The sequence below is a fragment of the Hippocampus bargibanti genome, linkage group LG02, assembly GCF_051943395.1.
Source record: "Hippocampus bargibanti isolate YZ-2025 linkage group LG02, ASM5194339v1, whole genome shotgun sequence".
Classification (NCBI taxonomy): Eukaryota; Metazoa; Chordata; class Actinopteri; order Syngnathiformes; family Syngnathidae; genus Hippocampus; species Hippocampus bargibanti.
This window is the reverse complement of record NC_142735.1, coordinates 21,922,670-21,944,617: the sequence shown is the minus strand read 5'-3', so window position 1 is coordinate 21,944,617 and position 21,948 is coordinate 21,922,670. Positions and strand designations below refer to the sequence as shown.

Here is a 21,948-nt window from a genome sequence, read left to right as displayed (position 1 = left end):
AATTCGAATCTTTGAGAAACATTTGTTCACTTTCTATGTGTGTGTTTAGAAAACAACACCGACTACGTTTGGTTGTACAAACAATTTATTTTAAGACCACTAATATCCTGCAGTGATCACCCATCAGTCACAGAGACACAGAAAGCGATCAGACGTCACGACGACTGCCTATGATGCCTTATTTAATGGGTGTCACAGTGAAAAGTGGTTAGCATGTAAACCTCACGTTGTGAAATAGGACATAGCTAGTGTGAGAGAAGAGGATGCACAAAACTGGATTAGATGGAGTACACAGATTCAATGTGACGACCGATCCGACCCCTGAAGGGAAAAGCCGAAAGGAAAAGCTCTCACAGCTTTGAGGTTTGCGTTAAAATCTTGGCTACGGCTGCTGATGTTTGCATGGGTTCTGTTTCAAATGTGACCAGACCAGGGTGTGACCTTGGGATCATACAAAATGGATGTGTGGGTGGAAAGTTTAAGGGAAAAAATGACCCAAGGATTAGTCCATTGGACAAAAGATGGATAATGAATGTTGGTTTTTCAGCAATTCAAAGGAGCTGTTGGCCTGGCAACCCTCACAATCCCCCGTGCGTCGGACTGTTGTCCCGTTGTGTCATTGATGTAGTAGCAGGTGAGGTAGGCCTTGGTAAGTCTGCACGCGTGCGTAGGACACGGTTTTCGGACTCTAATTGCTCGTTCCTATCTTGCAGCTCCCTGATTTGCTCCCTCAGTAGCTCCACCTCTTCCCGGACAGCCAGCATCAAATGACTCTTAACCAGATCCTGAGTGTGGACAGAGGCTAAATTTCAGATGGCAGCAGGCATTGGGAGTCCGCAGATTGAACGAAACTCACCATTGTAGCATGGTGCTCAGCAGTTAGGCAAAGTGCAACTCAACCCTAGACCCTTACAGGTCTCATCATGTCCTAAAAAGTCTTTTCAAATGTCTTCGTGTCCCTATTAGTTCTGACACGTCTCTTCAGTCACATTAAAGTAATGTCCCTACAAGTCAGGAACTACAAATGATTCAGTCTTACTACAAACAGTGTCTGAAACAACGGCTACCCGGACAAAACGTCTCCGCCCGGGTAGCCGACAACTTCTTTAAGAAAGATCGATGAAAAGGTTTCTTCAGTACGTACGACTGAGAGCTTACACAGACGTATTCTTCAAGAAAGGAAAAATATATATATGTTTTTTTTTCTTCAAATCAAACGTTTGCTTTATTCAATAAAGCAAACGTTTGAACGAAGATTTCAAAATCGGAATAAATTATTCCAATTTCAAAATCTTCTTTAAGGTTTGGAAATGTTGGAATTTCGGTTCATTTGGAAATTTGCATACTCTGCACAGCAGCCAATCAGAAGCCTGCTTCGTGCTTCCGGAGTTTCCCGAGCATTATAAGGTCGTGCATTTGCAGATCATTTTCCAAAGAAGATGCACAGAACCTCAGCCCCAGAAAGATTCAAAAGAAGCTAACAAAATTTATGACGCTACAAAACGTAAACGTACATTATCCCGTGACTGTAAAGTGTCCTTGAGAGTTTTGAAAGGCACTTAGAAATTAATGTATCATTATTATTATTAAAAGCATCATGGAAAGAGGAGTTCACGTAGCTTGTAGCAGACGATGCAACGCAAACATTGCACTGTGCAACATGACGAACAGTGTATGGACAAATAACAACTTGAGCAAAATCATCAGCAAGCGATATTTACAATAAATTAAGCAAGGGAGCATTTGTGGTAGGTACACCCTTAATAAAAAAATCCTTAATACTTTGCAACAATGTTTTTTTGCAATTAGTCGTCTTATTGTGTTTCAAGTTGTGAAAAATGGGGCAGGCAACTTTATGGCCGGGCAGGCAACTTTTCAGAGTTGTCTGCCATGGTGTCCGCTAACTTTTTGTCATGAGTTTCAGACACTGCTCCTAGTCAAAAAGTCTCTTCATGTTCCTAAAAAGGTCGTACGTCACTACAAGTCTCTTCATGTTCCTACAGGTTCTGACAAATCTCTTCCAGCACTATGAGTGTCTTCTGCAAGTATCTTCATCTTCCAACAAATTACAAAAGTCTCTTCAGTCTCTAAAACTCCTGACAAGTCTCGTCCTTTCCCCAAAAGCCATGTTCCAAGTTACAGCAGGTATATTCAGTCCTGAGAAGTGTCTTCATTTTTCTGGAAGTCTTAGCACAACTTCTGACAAATATCTAGTCACTATTAATGTCTATGTTCTTACAAGTATAGAAGAGTCTCTCTATTTACCTCAAAGTCCCTACAAGTCTCTTCGTTTCATTATAAGCCATGTCCTTACAAGTTCCAACACGTCTATTTTGTCCCCCAAAATGTTTTCATGTCCCTACAATTTCAGACAAGTCTCTCTTCAGTCCCTAAGGGTGACAGTGTTTTTTCAACCTCCCTACCGACAAGTTCTGAGAAGTCTCTCAGTCCTTACAGGTGTGTTCAAATCAAGTCTTTTCATGTCGCTCAAAGGTCAAGTCTCTCAATATTCCAGGTAAGTGAACCACGATTCAGTGAGATGAAGACTCTGCCCCATAAAAGTTGGATGCGAGTGATGAAATATGTCGTTTTCTGACCCAACTACTCACCATGGCCTGTTCAATCTTGTTGTCGATGGCAACCACACTGGCGACAAACACAAACACGTGGAGTCACAAAAAGTCATCTCTTTTGCTTTGTCCTCAGATTCACACAACACTACCTGATGTCCGTCGGCAGGCTGAAAGCAGCGCTATGGTCCAGGCCGAACTCTGCCGGAGTGGGAATGATGCTCAAGGTTGGAGGAGGAGAACTTGGTTGAGAGCGAGACAGCCTGAGGACTGACTGAAACACAGAGAAAGAAACAACAACGGTGATTATTGATCCCCACATCGCCATCTTGAAGTTACCATTCGGCTTTGTTTGTGATAAAACCAGTATAGTACTACAGGTCTCTTTCATATACAGTAAAGTCTCATTATATCGATATTGGTTATATCGATAGTACTGCTTATTACGATACTATTTCTATGAACGTAAGGAGAAACTTACATGCCGCAGGATCGGATATATCGATAGTCCGGTTATATCGATATTTTTTCCGACTCCCGAGAATATCGATATAACGAGACTTTACTGTATCTGCAAGTTCATTCAGGTCTTTTCATGTCCCTAGAGACTCTCCATGCCCTTACAAATTCATGAATGTCTCAAAGTCCCAAAGTCTCTACATGTTCTTAACAGTCTCTTCAAGTCACATTTCTTCACAAGTTCTATCAAATCTCTACATGTCCCAAGTCTCATGTCCACATAAGTCTCCTCATATCAATAGTACTCCCAGGAAAATTTTGATTTCCTTACATGTCTCTTCATACTCTTTCAAGGCTCTTTGTATCGCTTCAAGTCGTTTCATATCTCTTAAAGTCCCTTCATGGTGCTAAATGTCTCAAAAGTCTCTAAAATTATCTCATTTGCAAAAGGTTCTGACACGTTTTTTCTCATCTCCCTTCAAGTGTCATGCCTCATGAAATCCCGATGCATCTTCAAGTCTTGTCTTTTCATAACTTTACACATCTTTTTATGTCCCTACAAATGTTTTCATGCCCCGTCCTCAGTCTTTATATAACCCAAGAAAATCTTTATATGTTCTTAATACTTAGCTGTATACAGAAAGTCTCTACATGCCCTTACAAATCATGTCCTTCTAAATCACTTCATACCCTGACAAGGCATGTCACCAGTAAGTCCCAACCAGTCGCTTAAATCACAACCGACGCCTCTGGACAAGTTGTGTCCATAATTTGTAAAATCACTTCAAATGACTTCTACTGAGCGCATTTTACAGAGATCCCACCGCATATAGCTATATTTTACATTTTAAGACTCGCTCGTTTTAAGAACGTTTTAAAGGACAACCAACGTCACTTTTTTGTTTTTCAACTGACACCAGAAAAATGTTTTATAGCATCTAAAATACCCAAAACACACAGTATGATATTTTTATTCAAATGCAAAACACCAATAAAAAGGGCTTAAAGTGTCCAAAATCTGCAAAAAAATTGAGCTGCGAATTGGGCATTTTCAGAAAGTCCCGACCCCAGTGCGTGACGTCACGCCAAGACGTCTTGCATTGCTGGAGAATCAAAACAGTGGCTTTAGATTCGGAGAATATGCTTTCTTGTCACACATCCAGTTATGAATATGATTCAAATAGTTCTGAAGAGGAAAGCATACATGTTTGCAATCGATTAAAGAATTTATTCCGTGCCATTTTGAGGCAACATTGGGGGGAAATCTCTCACCCAAAAAAGAGGCACAAAATGGCGACCACCTGTGGCCACCTCCGTTTCCACAGGCTGATAAATTCCTTCTATGGCGCTTGGACGCCTTCTTCTGGCCTCCTGGCGGCTTTTGGGTGCAACACGACGTCCCCAGACCAAACAAGTCCAGGAAAATACATTGGCGTGATGGAAGAACTGCTACAATGCGTCTTTTTTTACGGTCAAGGGCGGTCCTTTAGTGACGTCACGTACGGACTCATCACCAAGTCTAAAACAAGACTTCTTGAATATTCAGAGCGAGTCTTAAAACGGAAAATACAGCTATATGCGGTGGAATCTTATTAAAATACTCTCAGTAGAAGTCATTTGAAGCCATTTTACAAATTATGGACACAACTTGTCTGGAGACGTCGGTTGTCCTTTAAGACTCATTTTAAGACTCCAATATTCAGGAAGTCTTGTTTTCGAGTTGATGACGATGCCTGACGTGACGTCACGTCTGGAACGCCCCTGACCGAGAAAGCGACACACAATGCATTTTAGGTACTTTGTTTGGCCTGAAAACTTCGTGTTGATGGCGAAATTAGAAGGAAAAAACACAACGCGATGGTGAATCGTTGTGTGTTGCGCCAAGACTACTATTTGATACTAGTTGACACAAATTCCCATCAGACAAATCAGCCCATTTCCAACAGAGCTTGGGCGCGATCTTGTGCATTTTCTGGGTGCTACATTGGACAAAATGAGACGGAAGAACTTCTTCAGAACTATTTGAATCATATTCATAACTGGATGAGTAACAAGAAAGCCTCTTCTCTGAATCTGAAGCCATTGTTTTGCTTCTCGAGCAAAGCAAGACGTCCTGGCGTGACGTCACGAACAAGGGGCGGGACCTTCTGAAACTGAAACTTTCTGAGATCATTCTGAAGTCGTTTTGGGACACTTTAAGTCATTTTTATTGGTGTTTTGCATTTGACTAAAAATATCAGCCTGCGTGTTTTGGGTATTTTAGATGCTATAAAACGTTTTTCTGATTTCAGTTAGGAAACCAAAAAATGGTGTCGGTTGTCCTTTAAGGTTCATTCTAGTCAGTCAAGTCCTTTCACGGTGCTGTGAGTCCCTAAAAGCTATACCCCCAGAAGGTTCTTGAGGTGTTTCCATGTTTCTACAACTCATGTCCCTATAAAACCGTACCAGACTCTCCATGACCTTTCACACGCTTGCTAAGTTACTCCATGTTTTTTATCGGTATATGCTATGTTGTACCTTCCCTCCGGCATTAGAAGTCAAGCGCAATGGCGAAGGTGGAGAAGCCACTCGTTGCCCCACTGTTCCTCCATCTCTGATTGGCTGAGATGGTAAATGGACTGCTCCTGTTATTGACTCCAGAGACTCCAGTGATTGTGTGTGTCTTACGGTGTCCATGACCCGTTTCAGCCCTGGTCCTTCCGTAAAGTCCGTGCAGATCCATCGGCCACGCCCATATGTGTCACCATGCCCTCGTCCGCCTGCGCTGCCACCTGCCAAGCGGACCAGTCGGAACCTGGATGAAGTGCCTGCCCCCTGCCCTAAGGCATCATGTGAGATATGTTTCCTCTTTAGGGAGGGTGTCGTGGGCTGGGAGGAGCTGCCCCGGGGACTATGAGTGGTAGATGACGACTGGATTACTGTCAGGATAACGCCGGGAGCTGATTGGCCGGCCCAGGTTTGACTGAAGTCGGATGTCACGCTTGTGATCTGGAAGCCACTGCGCTTTTTTTCACTGGTCATCACCGAGCATACGCTCTCTGAACACACACAAACATACATGCACATCAGCAAATGTAGGCCTTGAAAATGAAAAGATTAATGCATTGATGGCCTCAGCGAAATTAACCCAGAATTATCACGTCTCCAAATTAGAGTATGTGTTTTGAGAAAGGAGAATGTAGATTAGTTTTCAACATCAGTACGCACCTTGTTGCTCAACCTTTGAGGGGGATATTTAACCTCTTGAGGACTCTTGTAGAAAATCGATGGCCGAAGCTAAACTGAGGCAATCTATTATAACTGCGTTAAATAAAATGATAACAGAGGTTATTTTTAAACATGGATATTCCCCAGGTTAAATTTAAGTGGAAACTTACCCAAATAAGGAGAGGCAGTATAGCACATTAACTCATTCACTGTCATGAATGAATTGCAAATTTCCGCATTGTGGGACGAATAAAGGCATTCTGATTCTGATTGGAAATATGACGTGGATCGCCATTCCTGGAGGGTGCCGATAAGGCACTGGTCAGACCTCTGGCAATGTTTTTTCCCTTCCATGAGGGGGCAGCATTTGCCTTTTGTACAGCCGACCCCACTTGCACCTCATATAACTCCAGACACATATAACTTAGGAATGAACTTTATTTTCTGATGAAAGAAGAGAGTCTAAGGTTTTTTTTACGCTGCAATGAATGTTTATATAGTCCTAAAACTCAATATTCTCTGGTTCCTGAAATTTGAGCGAAAATGACAAAAACCCTGGCACTGGGGTGGACACACTTTTGCACGTCTGGCAGTGAATGAGTGAATAGATGGTTTGTTGTCTGCACATCCCCTGCAATTGGCTGCGACCAGTCAAGAATGTAGCCTGCCACTCACGAGGCTTCATCTCACACGTAACGCTAAGAAGGAGAGGCTCGATAGAAAATTCCTGGGTGTTTTTTATTCGTTCATTTTGGTCCTGCATACGGATGTCAACCAATCCAGGGTGTACCCTCAAATCAAGTGGGATATGTCTTTGGCAAGACCCAAATGAACATACATTCTGGAAAATGGATGGAGGCTGCAGCACCGCCAGTTTTATCAGACTTTTTTCCAAGTATATACACTTCAAACAACGCGTCAAAATATTTACAAAGTGGGAGGAACGTTTCCCACCTAAATGCTGCAATAAGACTGAGAATTTTATGAAGATGAACTAAATCCTCTAGTTTTAATCTAAGCATTGTCAAATTTAGCTCATTTCACCCCCCAACCGCCCAGGACGTCGTTAGGTAACACATAAGATTTTCTTTAAGTTTTGTCTTACCTGTTTTTTTTGCGTGTTTGGAATTGTTGTCAAACTTCCTGTTTCTCTACTTTTCTTCTTCGCTCGTTCTGTCAGCTGCCGGCCGACGTGACTGCGCGTGCGTCAAGAAGCAAGAAAAACATTCTGAACCCTTCCACGACGAGTCGCAAAAGTTGTGTCCTCATCCACATTTACAAGAATATGTTAAAAAAACGCTTTTACTACGGGTGACGTCACCAGACTAGAGTTTATGTTCAACTGGAGCGCCTCCTCCATTCTTGCGATGACGCCACAATGGAGCAATTCTTTTCGTCTCCACGATAATTATATCAGCACAGTGCGCATGCGTATTTTGCGTCCCCGGCTCAGAGCGAGGGTTTATTTTCTAAATTAAATTACAAATGTCCTTTTTTATTTTCTTGGTAAGTTTGTCAGAACTATTTAACAGGCGTTGCCCCTCATTCATAGTACTTCTATTTATTCATCTTAAATGTGTTCGTGTGTTTGTTTGACTGAGCTGGTTGTGCAAACCTTTGTGTTCAAGGGGCACATTGATTTATTTTGGCCACGTGATGAAGATTTAAAGAAAGTCATCGTGTGTAAAATATGTTGTTTTTTTACTAGAAATGTAATGGTTGGAGATTGATACAAAAAAATGATAATCTTGCAAATAGTATTCCTTATTTGTCAAATTAATTAAACCAGGTATTTAATAAGAGATGATACCATGCACAATTCCTAATTAATTGTATATAATTTATTGTATATGGTGGTTGCAAAAGTCGGTATGCAATAGGATTATTATTTTTATTTTGTATAATAAAGAAGCAAATTATGTGCTTTTATTTTTATAACTATGCCTCCTTCAGCACCTGCATGTAATTTATTCATATCAAAATATGTACATATTTTAATATACAATAAACAATTATTTAATGATAAAAATATTTTTAGGGGAAAAAAGCAAATGAATGCAATAAACGCAGTACAGTATTTCAGGACTTTTGATAATGTAAATGCTCGGTGGGTCCAAATTAAAAATACTTTGGCTGCCCGATTGTATGAAGCAAAAATGTCGTTTCATAATCATGCATTTGTGCGTATCATTTTTTTATTGGACAGAGAGAAAACAGTGCAAGAAGGTCAGGTGAAAGTCAAGTGATGGTGCTCCTGTAGACCATATTCATGTTTGTGCTGCTCAAACAACTCGCTCAGATGTTCCAGGTAAACTTTGTGAAGCGCGTCAATATCCTTGCTTTCCGGACTCGGACAGGTTGCGACCTGGATTGGCTTCCCCACTGCAAACAGATACATTGCCGGTTGGTGCAGAGACACAGACGCAGGCCGGGAGTATCGGTGTTGACATGTGTGGATGGACCGTACCAACTGTGAGTATGGCTTTCCTGTGAGGCAATAACCCAAAGCTGTACTGAAAGATTCCTCTGCCGTTGATCAGAGGCAGTGCTATTCCCATAAAGCTTTGCAGCCGTTCCTGCCACAGAACAAAATACTTTATGTCCCTACAAGTCTTTTAATGTCATTAAAAGTCACACCCCTTCACGCTCCTACCAATTTACAGGCTTCTTAACTCATTCACTACCATTCCCATTTTTTTCTTGCGCAAGGGTGCGTTTCAAGCTTCGATCAAACCTCTGGCAATGTTTTTCCCTCCCACGAGGCGGCGGTATTTACCTTTTGCACAGCCGCCCCCATTTCAAGCTCAGATTCCTCCAGACCCATATAACTTGGGAATCAATTCTTTTTTTTCTGATGAAAGAAGAGAGTCTAAAGTTTCTTACGCTGAATTGAATGTTTATGTAGTCCTAAAACTCAATATTCTTTGGGTCTTGCAATTTGAGTGAAAATGACAAAAACCCTGGCATCGGATATAGTAACACATTTTTGCACATTGTCTGGCAGTCAATGATTTAATGTCCCTACTAGTAATTCGCCGTCCTAAATTATATTCTTCCAAGTTCCGACAAGTCTCTACAAGTCTCTGTTAAATTAATGCCCTTAACAAACCAACTAACGACCATGAGTCTCTTCATGGTCGTAAAAGTGCCCTACAAGTCTATTCAGTTTCAACGCGTCTTCATGTTCACAACGTTCCGATAAATACATAAATTGTATGCACCTCTTTCCAGCGCAATCACACTGGTGCATACAACTGGCATCACCATGGCAACCAAAACTTACCTGCAATGTCCTGAGTGGAGAACCAGTCGGGTTCTGAATCTGATCAAACAGCTCATTTTCTCCAAACGAGAAGACGGGTACCAGTTGAGCTCTGCACAAATGCAAACACGCACGAGGAAAAAAAAACGACAACAGAAAACGAGCAGGTCAATGTCCTTGTGCTAGCCCCACCCACCTCCTCCTGACCCTCATTCCCAACTCACACACCCGTGTCTCAGTGCCAGTTTAATGAAGCCTTTCCTTTTCTGTAGCTGTAAGAAGAATAACCTTTATTGAAATAGAAACAAATCCGATGACAATAATCATTGACACAAATGAAGAAACAGAAATATTTTAGTTACGCCTTCCCACCTGAAGAGTCAAAGCGCCTGGGCGAGCATCCAGCGCCTCTGGAGCAGCGCCCACTGCAATGACGGCGACGTTTCCCCCTTGAGGACGACTTAGCAAGTAGGAAAGGCTGGATTTGGAGCTTGATACCAGACCTCAGAGATCACATGATTTTCCTTGTCAGACTAATTAGGGGACTTGGCAGACAGTCAAGAGGCGGACAGACCAAGAAACAGACAGAAAAGTTCTTACCTCCACACATGATGTAATCTCTGAAGAACGGCACTCTGAACCACAAGGGCAGCATCAGGAGATGAGACTTGAGTCCAGGAAAGAGACCGGTGAAACCCGTGGACTCGGTGCAGAAGTTACAAAACGCCCCCGTGGCCAGCACGCCTGGAAAATGACACAAAGCGGTTGATACAAACAGGACAGACAGCATGGTGGAAAAAAAGTTGAGCAACACACCATGTGGATGGAATCCAAATATGTAGTTTTTGCCAGGGTCCAGATCAACGGTTTTCACCAGCTGAAGATAGACGAGACTCATCAAGCCCATGAGACACACTCGTGACGTGGTGGCACAAGTGGAGACACCTTTATGGGAAAGTAATCGCGGAAATGTTCCCAAACTCCCCAGCGTCGGATCCACTGGCACCTACGACCTCCGCTGTTTGGTGTGTCCCAATCCAGCCACAACCAGCTAGCGTAGAGCAGCGCCGCCATCCACCAGGTGGAGAAGGACAACAGGATGAAGGCGGCCAGACAGCATTGGGCTGAGGGGCAGACAGGTAGATTGACAAGAAGAGACACATCCAGCCAATGTTATTATTATTCGTTATTTTCTTGGTCACATAAAATATAAACCCAATTCCAGTCCAGTTTGGACGTTGAGTTCAACATAAATAAAAAAGAATACAGTAATCCGCAATAAAGCAGTTCATCAGACTCTACACGTGTTACACGTAGTAAAATATATGTCTTGTATTTTTTGTTTAACACAACGTCCCTACGTGTAACATTATTTTAAAAACATGTTAAGACGGGACTATAAAAATACATCCATTTATTTTGTATTCCTTAATATAATTGTGTTCGGTTAATGCATGTTAATATTTCCTCAATGCGGCCAAAACGTCAAAGAAATCTCGCGAGAATATACATTGACATGTTCCCTCACCTAAACCCAGGAAGGAGAAAATCCACTGTAGCACGGCGGCGGTTTGCAATCTTCGCCTTAGTGGGACGTTGAGCGGGGCAAAGCGGATCTGCATGGGGGATGCCTTCGCCTCGGGGAGTCGTGCAGAGTCGTCGGAAAACTGGCAGAGATTCTCGCGGAAACTTTTCGAACTACCTATCAAACTTCGTAAACACCCCTCGTCAGCCTCTCCAACGCGTTTGTACTATTTTCGTGGGCGTTTCGCTGCCCACAAATCAGGACCGAGCTCATGTGTGTTTTGCGTGATTGGTTCAATCTAGGCATGTTCGAAGTTCGGTTGTAATTTTTGAGACTCATACTTTTTAAACTTCTTCTGGTGTTTCTCATTTTTATTTAGCATTTGTCTGTGTTGTCCTCTGTAATGTATATCGTGCGTGTGGACTGTATATATAAAGTTGGAAAAAGTAAACAGAAGTGACATTTCAGTTGTATTTCCCTTCCTGAGCAGCAGGTGGCGAGCGTAATCATGCTCGTTTCACACACACGTCGAGGAAAGGGCGAATAAGAAGGCAACGGTGGGACGGACTAGGCTGCTATTTTGTTTTGAGTTTTTCACCATTTTCAGGATTTTGATCGTTAATTTACGACGAGTAACTAAGGATTAAAAACACAGACTACGTTTCCAGGTCTCTTTTAGGTCTGAATGAGCTAGTGTTTTAAATTATAAAGGGGGTGTGTTGGTAACATGCTTCCATTATCGGACGCATTTCATTTTTGCTTGTGCAAATAATATTCTATTTTCTACTTTATGTGTCCTCTTGTTGTATAGAAACATCGTAAAGATGCTAAACGGTGGCTCGTCTTGATGTCTGGTTGAGAGGGAAGAAATTTCATCTGTACTATATATATTTGACAACGTTGTACTTCACTTCATTAATAAATACTCGTTGTAATTTCAAACTCATTTGACATGTGCCTTGAAACTAAACGGCTTACAGATGACTTAGTTCTGTTTTACCAAACCATTTGTTAGTGGATACACGTAACTACGCAATTTCGTTTGATGGACCAGGTGGGGGTACTCGGAGCAGACCATTTGTCCGCTTTTAGGGGTAAACCATAAAATCCGTGTCTCAAAAAACAACAATGACATGCCAACGTTATATAAAACGCAGTACAACGTGTCATGGCTATTTAAAACGAAATATTGTGGGTGTTAAATAATTGCCACCAGGGGTATTCACCCTCCAGTAATCATCACGTGCGAGACGTCGGTTTGACGCAAGCGCAGATTGCGTCGCATGTGACGTCACGTGGGGAGGGACCGCGCAAGGAACGTCATCTCGTCGCCTCCACTCTCGTTCTCCGTTCACCCCCCGCCCTCCCCCCTCGCAGAGCATCCTCCTCACCTCCGCCATCGCCATCTTCATCATCGCTCGACTCTCGTCTTGTCCTTTCGCCGGGCCTTCATTCTCCACCTCTTCATCATGGCCGCCGACAAGCAGGGGGACCGCAAGGGTTCGGGCGAGTGGCATGAGTTCTTCTGGAACCCGCGCACGCACGAGATTCTGGGTCGAACCGCGGCCAGCTGGGGTGAGTCGCGCGCACGCGCACAGTTAATAGCGTGCTGAAAAAAAAACAAGTGTCGCTTGATTTGAACTGGATATTTTATTCAATGACGTAAATGTGATAATCAATGTCCTGTTAGAGGAATTGTGACATTTATATTTTTCAATCCGTTATTTCAATATGTGCTTCAGGATGCTGGTTGTCATTTTATTTTGAAAGGTGCTTAAAATTGAATCTATTATTATTATTATTATTATTATGTATTATTATTTATTATTATACATTTCAATGCACTGGTGGATCTCACGTATACATTTATATATATTGCAACATACACACATGCACACAGAAACATAAGGACGTCCACTCATTGCATAACCCCCTATGACGATGTCATACATCCCAGCATGCACCAATGTAGCGGCACTTTGGCCTTCATGGGAGCTGAAGGACACACACACACCACACACACAGATGAACAAAACGCATGTAGCGGAGCTAGGAAAGCAGTGTGTGCGTGTAAGTGTGTGTGTACTTTAATCAGGATTATTTGCCGGGATCCAGTTGAGTGGATTGTAATCTGTTGAAACATTTTCCATACTTCCGAGGACCAGCCCTCTTGCATTATGTACCCTGAAACACCACGCGCCTGATTATATTATTTTTGTGTTTGGATATAAATATTCATGACCCGTTTCAGAGAAAAGAATTGTTTGTCATTTTCATGTTTATCAGCTGTTGCTATCTTGGGTTTGGCAACACAGTGTAACATATTGAGCCCATTCACAAAGGAGCTACGGGAGGCCATAGATTGTGCTAAAACACTCACATGCCATCTGACCAGGCTCCACCTCTTTAAGGCACATACAGTGAGATCTTGGCTTATGAACTTAATTAATTCCCAGACAGTGTGTCAGGCGAAAAGTGTGTATCCCAAAAATGTTTTTCCCATAGGAAACCATTGAAATGAGAATAATGCTGGTTTCCATAAAAAATAATTTTCAACTAAATAAGCCTTAAAACTACACACAACTTACCTTATTCTATGTATTATAAATGTGCTATTATATTGTAATTAAATAAATAAATTGTACTGTAAAATAAAGTTGTTTTATTTACCTTTGTGATGGTCATTGATGGCTTGATGGAATGGCGTTGGAGGTCGGAGGTCAGATGGAATTGCTGTTTGGAAAGAGAGGCACATTACATGAGGACTATAATTAAAGAAATAAACTGTACTGTAAAATAAAGTTTTATTTACCTTTGTGATGGTCGTTGATGATGGTTTATGGAAGGAGATTCACCTTCCATACGACTGTTGGTAACTCAACCTCTGGTGTGGCTTCTCTTCTTTGCTTCTTTGGGGACTCCTCATCATTTTTGCTGATTAAAAACCACTTAATTGACACCTGTTGCTTTCTGACTTGTAAGGTCTTACGAAGCTGAGGCATCACATTATCCTTCATGTTGATGATTGTCATAGACACAGTCTTTTCTGGATGGAACAGTTCGATAAAAGCCTGCACATCATTCCACTTTGCCAACATTGCCTTGATGAGCTCACTTGATGCTGCAGTCATCTCCTCCTCCTTGCCCTTAGATGTTCTTGAACCATCCGTTGCTGGCTTTAAAATCCTCAATAAGCGCCGAACTTCCAGGTTGCTGCATGGCAATATCGGCGTGAATTAGCCGTGCTTTCTTGCATATAATTGCTTTACTCACGCTGTCGCCAGATAACTGCTTTTCGTTAATCCAAATTGCCCGAGACCGTTGCTTTGACAGCACGGAAACACCTTTTGCAACAGATGCACCTTTGATGGCTTCTTTGTTGCGGAGAATGGTAGCAATGGTTGACTTAGCATAGCCGTACTGGGCCACTAAATCACACAAACGCACACCTCGTTCGTGTTTTTCAATTATCTTCTTCTTCTCCTCAACGGTAATTTTGTTTTGTGTCTTCTTCGGCTGAACGTGAGCCTGTGGTGGGTTTTTTTTTCGGTCCCATAATAGTAAAATTATCTGCAAAAAGCTCCTCGGAGGCGATCAACGTGTGCATTCAAAGAGAGGGGGTGTGGAAAGGTGCGCCGGCTGGAGCGCTGTTCGCTCGTGTGCTTCCGCCGAAGATCACTCCGGCAGCCGTGGTGGGTGTGTATCGCGAAAAGTAGTGCGTATTTCAAGGTTTAATTTTCATAAATTTGATGTTCGCAAACCGAAAATTTCGTAAGACAAGGTGTTCGTAAACCGAGGTAGTGTATTGTATTTCATGAAAAACAGATACATATTGAAATTGTGTGATATGGATGCAAATATTTTTGTAGGTCTCTATCATGCATTATCACCTCCGACAAGTGGGTTTTGGTTTACGGAATTCTATTAAATATGAATTATGATTCTAAGTGTCAAACTTTAGGGAAGATCGTTACCAGGTTTCTGCAGAACTTGTTAGTATGATATTTTCGTTCAAGTATGTTGGAGGAGGGAAGCATCCCAAAAATGTAGTTTGACATCTGTGTATGGTATTTTCAGGTGTATAAGGCGCACCGGACTATCAGACGTACCTTCACCTTCAATGAATCCTTTTACGAGCCTGGCTCAGGTGCAGTTCTACCGTGTGAGATCAGTGCAAGGATTGCGGCAATCCTGTTAGTCCATACGGGTTAATCTTCAGCACACAGCAACACTTTAAATGAATTTAAATCTGTACGATATCTACGAGTCAGGAGCCACATGGGCGCCCACGGTGCTTCTCTTGAAGACCCTTTCCACGGAATTATTGTTGCCGTTCTGGATTGAAAGGACAAAGAAGATCCCCGGGGAGAAAGCACCCCGAGTCACTTGATGTTGGATTTCGGCATTAAGAGGATTTTGGTCTGTTGTTGACCGAAAAGTATCAATAAGTGAAAAAACAAAACACCCGTGCCACCCTCCCCCTCCATTCATTCTGAACTGGGTCATTGGCGGGGGTTTAAGAACACAAGAGGATTATAGACATTAGGAGGGTGGCTGGGGAGGGGAGACTGCCCCCCTGTACCCCTGTACCCAAATAATGGCCCACCCCCTTGTTAGGTCTGATCCTGCTTTTCTACCTGGTCTTCTACCTGTTCCTGGCCGGGATGTTCACGCTTACCATGTACATCATGCTGCTGACGCTGGACGACTACAAACCCACTTGGCAGGACCGCCTCGCCACACCAGGTAGCAGAGAGCAAGCAATCACCCATCGGTTGATAAATTCCGGCCCGTGATTGGTTGAATCTGTTATTGGCGTCTTTCAGGGATGATGATTCGTCCGAAGGGAAATCAGCTGGAGCTCACCTACTCCCTGACGGAGACAAAAAGCTGGGAAGGCTTTGTGCAGAATCTCGAGAACTTTTTGACCCGTAAGTCAGTGATGGTTGTCTTATGATTCCGGTGGATGTGACTAAAAATAGCAAAGTCACACCATTTGAGGATGCAATGAGCCTGAGTTGAGCAGTCTTGCAGTTAAAAATATGCATTTTCATGACAATGTTTGAGACTCTTCAATATATATATATATATATATATATATATATAGAGAGAGAGAGAGAGAGAGAGAGAGAGAGAGAGAGAGAGAGAGAGAGAGAGAGAGAGAGAGAGAGAGAGAGAGAGAGAGAGAGAGAGAGGCACGGCAGCCAATCAGAAGCCTGTTTCCTTTATACTTCGCAACAATGTTTTTTTTTGCGATTAGTCGTCTTATTGTGTTTCAAGTTGTGAAAAATGGGGCAGGTAACTTTATAGCCGGGCAAGCAACTTTTCTTTTCTGGTGTCCGCTAAGTTTTTGTCACGAGTTTCAGACACTGGTAATAGGCTGACATCATTACCAGGTGTCAGTCCTGCATTGTTGATCTAAACTGATTTAAAAATATATTTTGCATTGATGCTACATTTAAAATATATTAATAAATCTCATATCGTATTTTTACAATTTTATTTAGGATTATGTTGACTAGTCCAGTAATGCGGCCTGATATGATATCCTTTCATCACTTTGCTGCTGTGAAATGTAAATTTCTCCACTGTGAGACTAATAAAGGCATATCCAATCCAATCCAATATGACTTCAGATGATGCACCTCCGATAAATAGGCAGTGTGTGCCAACACGTTTTTTTAAAACTTGACATTTTTCGGTGATTTTTGTGTCAGTACCTTGGAACTTGCGTGAAACTAGAACATGAGACTTGATTCTGAATCACACTCTTATTTATACATTTCTGTCTGCAGCCTACAACGACACCCACCAGGTCCAGATGAATGACAACTGCCCTCCTGACCAGTATTTCATCCAGGAGGACAGTGGAGAGGTAAGACCTGTTTCTGACCCAGCTGTAAATATCGGTCTTGCGTACCCGTCTGTCTGTCTGCCTGTCTACAGGTGAGGAATAATCCAAAGCGCTCCTGTCAGTTCAATCGCTCAATGTTGGAGGAATGCTCTGGGTTTCCCGATCGTTCCTATGGTTACAGCCAAGGGCAGCCCTGCGTGCTAATCAAACTCAACCGGGTACGTTGAAATGTCCTTGAGAGTTTTGAAAGGTGTTTATAAATGAAATGTATTATTATTATTATTATTATTAAACCTTGTCACACACACATTCTCCGCATTAACCCTCAGATTATGTTCAGGGGTCAATTTTACTCGTTTTTGTGTTGACTAAAGCACTAGCTATCCTATCCTTTTCCTTTCTTCAAAGCAGTTCTAAAATATCCCAATGGGATAGTAAATATGTAGACTCTCTTTTCCAGTACAGTGATACCTTGGCTTACGAACTTAATTGGTTCCCAGACAGAGTGTGTAAGGCGAATAGTGTGTATCCCAAAAATTTATTTCCCATAGGAAACCATTAAAATGAGAATAATCCATTCCCAGGTCCCCATAAAACATAATTTTCTACTTTCTAATTTTCTCAGCCTTAAAACTACACAAAAATATACCTTATTTTATGTATAATAAATGTGCCATGGTATTATAATTGAAGAAATAAAATGTACTGCATAATAAAGTCATTTTATTTACCTTTGTGATGGTCGTTGATGGCTTGATGGAATGGAGTGGCGGGTTTCATCAGCATTAAACACTTGATGTGGAATGTAACCTTCTTCTTTCACCATCTTGAGGAATGATCCCTTGTAGATGCTTTCTCTGTGATAATTGTATATTGTTCCTCATCAATTGTGTTCTGTTTAGCTGGGTTGATAGCTTTTTTTTGCATCAAGTGTCCAGATGGCTTGCGCATGTTGTTTGTGGAGCCTGATTGATGGGATATTTTAACCTTGCAGTCTATACTCTGCTTTTGAACTATCAAAGTTGAAACTCTCTCACTGTCGTCTGCCTGTCTCTTTTTTAAACCACCCCCCCTCACTGCTGCGTTCTCGACCAATCACGTGGCTTTAACTGAAGACTGGGGGCGGCGAATAGAGGACAAAAACAGTCAGCTGCCATTTTGTTGTTAGAAGAACGGCTCGTTCGCGAACGACACATCACTCATTGAGGCAGCTCCTTGTACAAAAAAAGTTCGGATGCCACAGTAAAGTTTGTATGCCAAGGTAAATTTGTCATAAATGTAACGTTCGTAAACCGAAAAGTTCGTAAACCGAGGTATCACTGTATGTTTATAACATCTCAGAAATAGTTGCTGCTGATGTCGCCTATTATTTGACTGTTTTGTGTGGAGTTTTACATGCGGGTAAAAATAACCTACAACATAATCAACGTAATTTTTTTATCAACATGATATGAGGGTTAACTTGATCTTGTAAATCGTTTTTGCCTTTCATTACGTCGATCCACATGCAAGCCACCAGGGGGCGTTGGAGGGCAAGCTGTGTCTTGCTCGTCCTCATTTGACAAGTGCACGTTTTGGAAATACTGTACGCTCTTTTTTTTAAGACGAGCTACAGTAGGTTAGTCAGTCACATGTTCTTGTAATAATACAATTTAAAATATATTGTTTATATTTCATTACATTTGTTTGTAAGCGTTCTCCGCACTAAGTAATTATGTATTATTATTATTATTATTATTATTATTATTATTATTATTATTATTATTATTATTATTATTATTATTATTATTATTATTGATCTTGTAAATCGTCTTTGCCTTTCGTGACGTCGATACACAACCGACCCACCAGGGGGCGGTCAAGGGCAAGATGTGTCTTGCTCATCCTCATTTTAGAAGTGCGGGTTATAAAAGTAGTGTACGCTCGTTTTTTAAGGCTGGCTACAGTGGCTTAGTCAGTTACATTTTCTTGTTCTACTAGAATTTAAAGTACTTTTTTTTCTCAATTCATTTGTTTTGTTTGTAATTGTTATTTTGAGGACCTTTTTTTTTGGTCTCATGCAATTGAGCCATACAACAACAGTGGGGTGACTTTGTGCTGAAACCAATTCTGGGTACAGTATTTAAATTCATTTTGATGGAGACAGATGTTTTGAGACAGGTGTCGAATGAATAACATGAAATGATTCCCCCCGGAATGAAATAAACTCATAAGGTAGCGTCGTATTTGTGTTCAAGCAATTCCGAAGTAGATCTCCCGTAATATTTGCCTTTTGGACAAGCATCAATCCTAACAAATGTCCTATCTATCAACTTGAAGGTGATCGGGATGCTTCCGGGAAAGGACGGACAATCTCCTTTTATCACCTGTGGAGCCAAAGTAGGCCTGTCTGTTTGTCTGTATGCACATCTGTCCATCTGCAAATCAGTGGTTGTTTTTGTGTACACCACGTGTGTGTCCACCCCCCTCCCTACCACCGTTCTTGCCTCAGCTGTACAAAGTGGGAGAAGAGGAGTTGGTAAGACAAGTAAAACCATGCCGAGTTTACGAGGATTTGCTGTGTAGCCTTGAAATTTAAATTGGTCTTTAAATGGAATGCTTGCTTAAACATAGATGAAGCAGCTTTTAGCCTCGACAGGAGTCTTTCCCCGAAGCACCTTAAATGTTTAGTGGCGGACTAGGAAATGGTTATTTCCTGATTGAGCAATCAAATGCCATTTGTGTGTGTACGCATAAGAGGGAAGACAGCGACAAGATGGGACCTCTGGCTTATTATCCACCAAATGGAACCTTCAACCTCATGTATTACCCCTATTATGGCAAGAAAGCTCAGGTGAGACAAATCAACACGTCATTCCTGCTTCCTGATTTGAGGTTTGATGGCTTGTATCTGTGGAGCAAAACACAATCAGAAGCACTGACTTGTATTAACACTTTAAATTTGAATATTTGTTCCATTGTATTGCCAACGATCTGTTCTATTTGTGTGTGTCAGGTGAACTACACTCAGCCGCTGGTGGCCGTCAAATTCCTGAACGCCACTCTCAACACCGATATCGACGTTGAGTGTAAAATCACCTCCAACACGCTCGCTCCCGGCAGCGAGCGTGACAAATTCGCCGGCCGCGTGTCCTTCAAGCTACGAATCGACAACTAGCCGAGCGGCGTCGGCTACAAACAGCTGCAAACGTCAATGCGTCGCAGTCATGACTCTGACCACTCAACGGTTTCGCACTACTTGTCACCCAAAGTTGCTGAAGAATCACAGCGCCCTCACAGTTTGACGCCAGCCCACCAGAATCTGTCTACCTTGCCTAACCTCAATCAAGCCATTTATTTATTTATTTGTTCAGCTATTTAATCTATTTATTTATTTATGCACTCACTTTCATCATATCCTGGAACCTTGGATGGTATTTGTGTCATTTAGTTCAGCGGCTCTCAAATCGGGGTTTACTCATCAGCCCTAGTGCACAAGCTGTAGCTAGGAGAGTCCGCAAAATACTTTGCAATAAGACAATATTTCTTTTATTTTTCAAATAAGTTCATATCTACGTATGAGGAAAGTTGCACCATCAAATCTTTCTTGGATTTAGGTCAGTTAAGAGCTCTGATCAGGTTGTGCATAATCAAGTACATTTGGCAAAAAGGAATGAAGTCATTTTTTGTGTCTAAAATACAAAGTACTGTCATAGTTTGAGGGTTTCCTTCCTCTGTCACATTTTAAATTTCACATCATGTCTTGGAAAAACATGGTTTTTTTTAAAGGATTATTACTTTAAAGATGTTTACTGAAAAAGTCAATTTATCCTAAAAATGTACAAAGTTTGATTTATTTATTTTCTCCCCCAAAAAGTGATCATCAAAAAAAGTCACAAAATTGCGGATCTATTGTTGTACTTGTTGGGAGCCAAACATACCCGGATATCACATTTTTTTCTATTCTATTCGTTTCTGACTTCACAAATAGTTGAACAATTCGTCTCAGTGAGTTTTTAATGTACTTTCCTCACAAGTCTTCTCTCTTCCAATCACCTGCGTTTGTATACAACCAATCATGATGTATAATGTCACTTGACTTGGGTTGTCCTGTCGTAACATAATCACGTGAATAAAACTCAACAATTTTGTTCCTTTTATTGTCGCATTGTAATTGATTTGTCCCCACTCTAGTCGAAATGTTTTAATCAGCTGCACATTTTTATAACTTTATTTTTAGTGGAGAACTGTAACTCAAACTCATTTCACATGATGGGCCCCATATGGCCTCGGTAGGTGTCAAGTGGGCCGGACCATTAAAATTATACCATACATGCTATAAATAACCAAAATATCATGTCTTTCATTAGTTTTGGTGTAAAGAAGCACATTTAATTAGCATTCATTTTACACAACATTTCGTTTCATGAGCAAATGTGCAATTTACTTTTATCATTCACACATATGCATTGCAACTGATCCCAATGATTCTACAACGACACAAAACTTTAACAATAAATTGATATCTAAAAATATAATAATGCACTTTAAGATTAAATGATATTTATAAAGAAATACATTTTGAACCATTGTTTTTGTTCGTGATATTTGGCATCTTTTGGCCTGTACAAGTGCATCAATACCAGGTGTCATGGCCTGACTAGCTGAGACTTTCAGAATGTCATTTAAGTGCTTGTTCGTGAGCTTTGAACGCATTTTTGTTTTATTGATATTCATTACTGAGAAGATTTGTTCCAAACATGCACAAAACTTTAGCAGCCAGAGCTGTTAATTTGGGGTACCCTGGTAGTAGATACTGCTAAAGTTTTCCAGACCTACGGAGGCAAATTTGCCCTTCAAGTCTGCATCACATTTCAAATCAATTATTTCTAGCTAGATTTCGACCGGTAGACAAGAAGCTTTAACTGTGAAACGTGAGCGAAAAACTGAAAATTCTGTCTCAAGTTCACCAAATACCCGAAAAAAGCTTCTCAAACTCCCACAGTAACCCTGCCATCTTGTCTTTGTACCGCCTCATGTCCGCATCAGGTCTGGTCACACAACATCGCTCTCACATGGGAAATGAGCGGGG

At 41.5% G+C, this 21,948-nt stretch overlaps 3 protein-coding genes and 1 long non-coding RNA gene across 6 annotated transcripts; 2 read left to right on the top strand and 2 right to left on the bottom strand.

Annotated features, from left to right (window-relative positions):
• Window positions 1-53: 53 nt before the first annotated feature.
• tsc22d4 (TSC22 domain family member 4) lies at window positions 54-7,860 on the bottom strand. Of its 3 annotated transcripts, none has more exons than XM_088990145.1 (6): window positions 7,342-7,860; window positions 5,697-6,067; window positions 5,547-5,630; window positions 2,723-2,844; window positions 2,610-2,646; window positions 54-785 (listed from the first exon to the last, which is right to left on the bottom strand). In XM_088990145.1, exons 2-6 carry the CDS (start codon window positions 6,048-6,050, stop codon window positions 579-581), a joined length of 804 nt encoding a protein of 267 aa, XP_088846271.1. In that variant the 5' UTR covers window positions 6,051-6,067; window positions 7,342-7,860; the 3' UTR covers window positions 54-578. The 3 variants fall into 3 exon arrangements, with proteins under 3 accessions (XP_088846271.1, XP_088846270.1, XP_088846269.1); XM_088990144.1 differs by adding an exon at window positions 6,237-6,329 and having other exon boundaries at window positions 5,547-6,067; window positions 7,342-7,852; XM_088990143.1 differs by having other exon boundaries at window positions 5,547-6,067; window positions 7,342-7,844.
• Window positions 800-2,843, top strand: LOC148901979 (uncharacterized). The gene is made up of 3 exons (XR_016114210.1): window positions 800-2,145; window positions 2,372-2,457; window positions 2,707-2,843. It is a non-coding gene; the product is annotated as an uncharacterized LOC148901979 (long non-coding RNA).
• Window positions 7,861-8,397: 537 nt separating the features above from the next.
• Window positions 8,398-11,918, bottom strand: mogat3a (monoacylglycerol O-acyltransferase 3a). Its single transcript, XM_088990142.1, has 9 exons — window positions 11,027-11,918; window positions 10,444-10,622; window positions 10,315-10,375; window positions 10,099-10,242; window positions 9,871-10,001; window positions 9,727-9,770; window positions 9,520-9,610; window positions 8,704-8,812; window positions 8,398-8,618 (listed from the first exon to the last, which is right to left on the bottom strand). Exons 1-9 carry the CDS (start codon window positions 11,118-11,120, stop codon window positions 8,464-8,466), a joined length of 1,008 nt encoding a protein of 335 aa, XP_088846268.1. The 5' UTR covers window positions 11,121-11,918; the 3' UTR covers window positions 8,398-8,463.
• A 482-nt stretch (window positions 11,919-12,400) lies between these two features.
• Window positions 12,401-21,014, top strand: LOC148901976 (sodium/potassium-transporting ATPase subunit beta-2-like). The gene is made up of 8 exons (XM_088990146.1): window positions 12,401-12,598; window positions 15,641-15,769; window positions 15,850-15,954; window positions 16,819-16,898; window positions 16,970-17,095; window positions 19,197-19,256; window positions 19,615-19,710; window positions 19,873-21,014. The coding sequence occupies exons 1-8, from the start codon at window positions 12,493-12,495 to the stop codon at window positions 20,032-20,034; spliced, it is 864 nt and encodes a 287-aa protein (XP_088846272.1). The 5' UTR covers window positions 12,401-12,492; the 3' UTR covers window positions 20,035-21,014.
• Window positions 21,015-21,948: the final 934 nt, after the last annotated feature.

Excerpts from the sequence above, each read along its gene's own strand:
- tsc22d4 (XM_088990144.1), bottom strand. The coding sequence starts at position 6,050 with ATGACCAGTGAAAAAAAGCGCAGTGGCTTCCAGATCACAAGCGTGACA. Across the intron at positions 2,845-5,546 it reads CTTCTAATGCCGGAGGGAAG|TCAGTCCTCAGGCTGTCTCG; the intron begins GTACAACATAGC and ends TCTGTGTTTCAG. Across the intron at positions 786-2,609 it reads ACAAGATTGAACAGGCCATG|GATCTGGTTAAGAGTCATTT; the intron begins GTGAGTAGTTGG and ends GTCCACACTCAG.
- mogat3a (XM_088990142.1), bottom strand. The coding sequence starts at position 11,120 with ATGCAGATCCGCTTTGCCCCGCTCAACGTCCCACTAAGGCGAAGATTG. Across the intron at positions 10,376-10,443 it reads GCGATTACTTTCCCATAAAG|CTGGTGAAAACCGTTGATCT; the intron begins GTGTCTCCACTT and ends GTCTATCTTCAG. Across the intron at positions 8,619-8,703 it reads GAAAGCCATACTCACAGTTG|TGGGGAAGCCAATCCAGGTC; the intron begins GTACGGTCCATC and ends ATCTGTTTGCAG.
- LOC148901976 (XM_088990146.1), top strand. The coding sequence starts at position 12,493 with ATGGCCGCCGACAAGCAGGGGGACCGCAAGGGTTCGGGCGAGTGGCAT. Across the intron at positions 15,770-15,849 it reads GGACCGCCTCGCCACACCAG|GGATGATGATTCGTCCGAAG; the intron begins GTAGCAGAGAGC and ends GGCGTCTTTCAG. Across the intron at positions 19,257-19,614 it reads TTATCACCTGTGGAGCCAAA|AGGGAAGACAGCGACAAGAT; the intron begins GTAGGCCTGTCT and ends TGTACGCATAAG.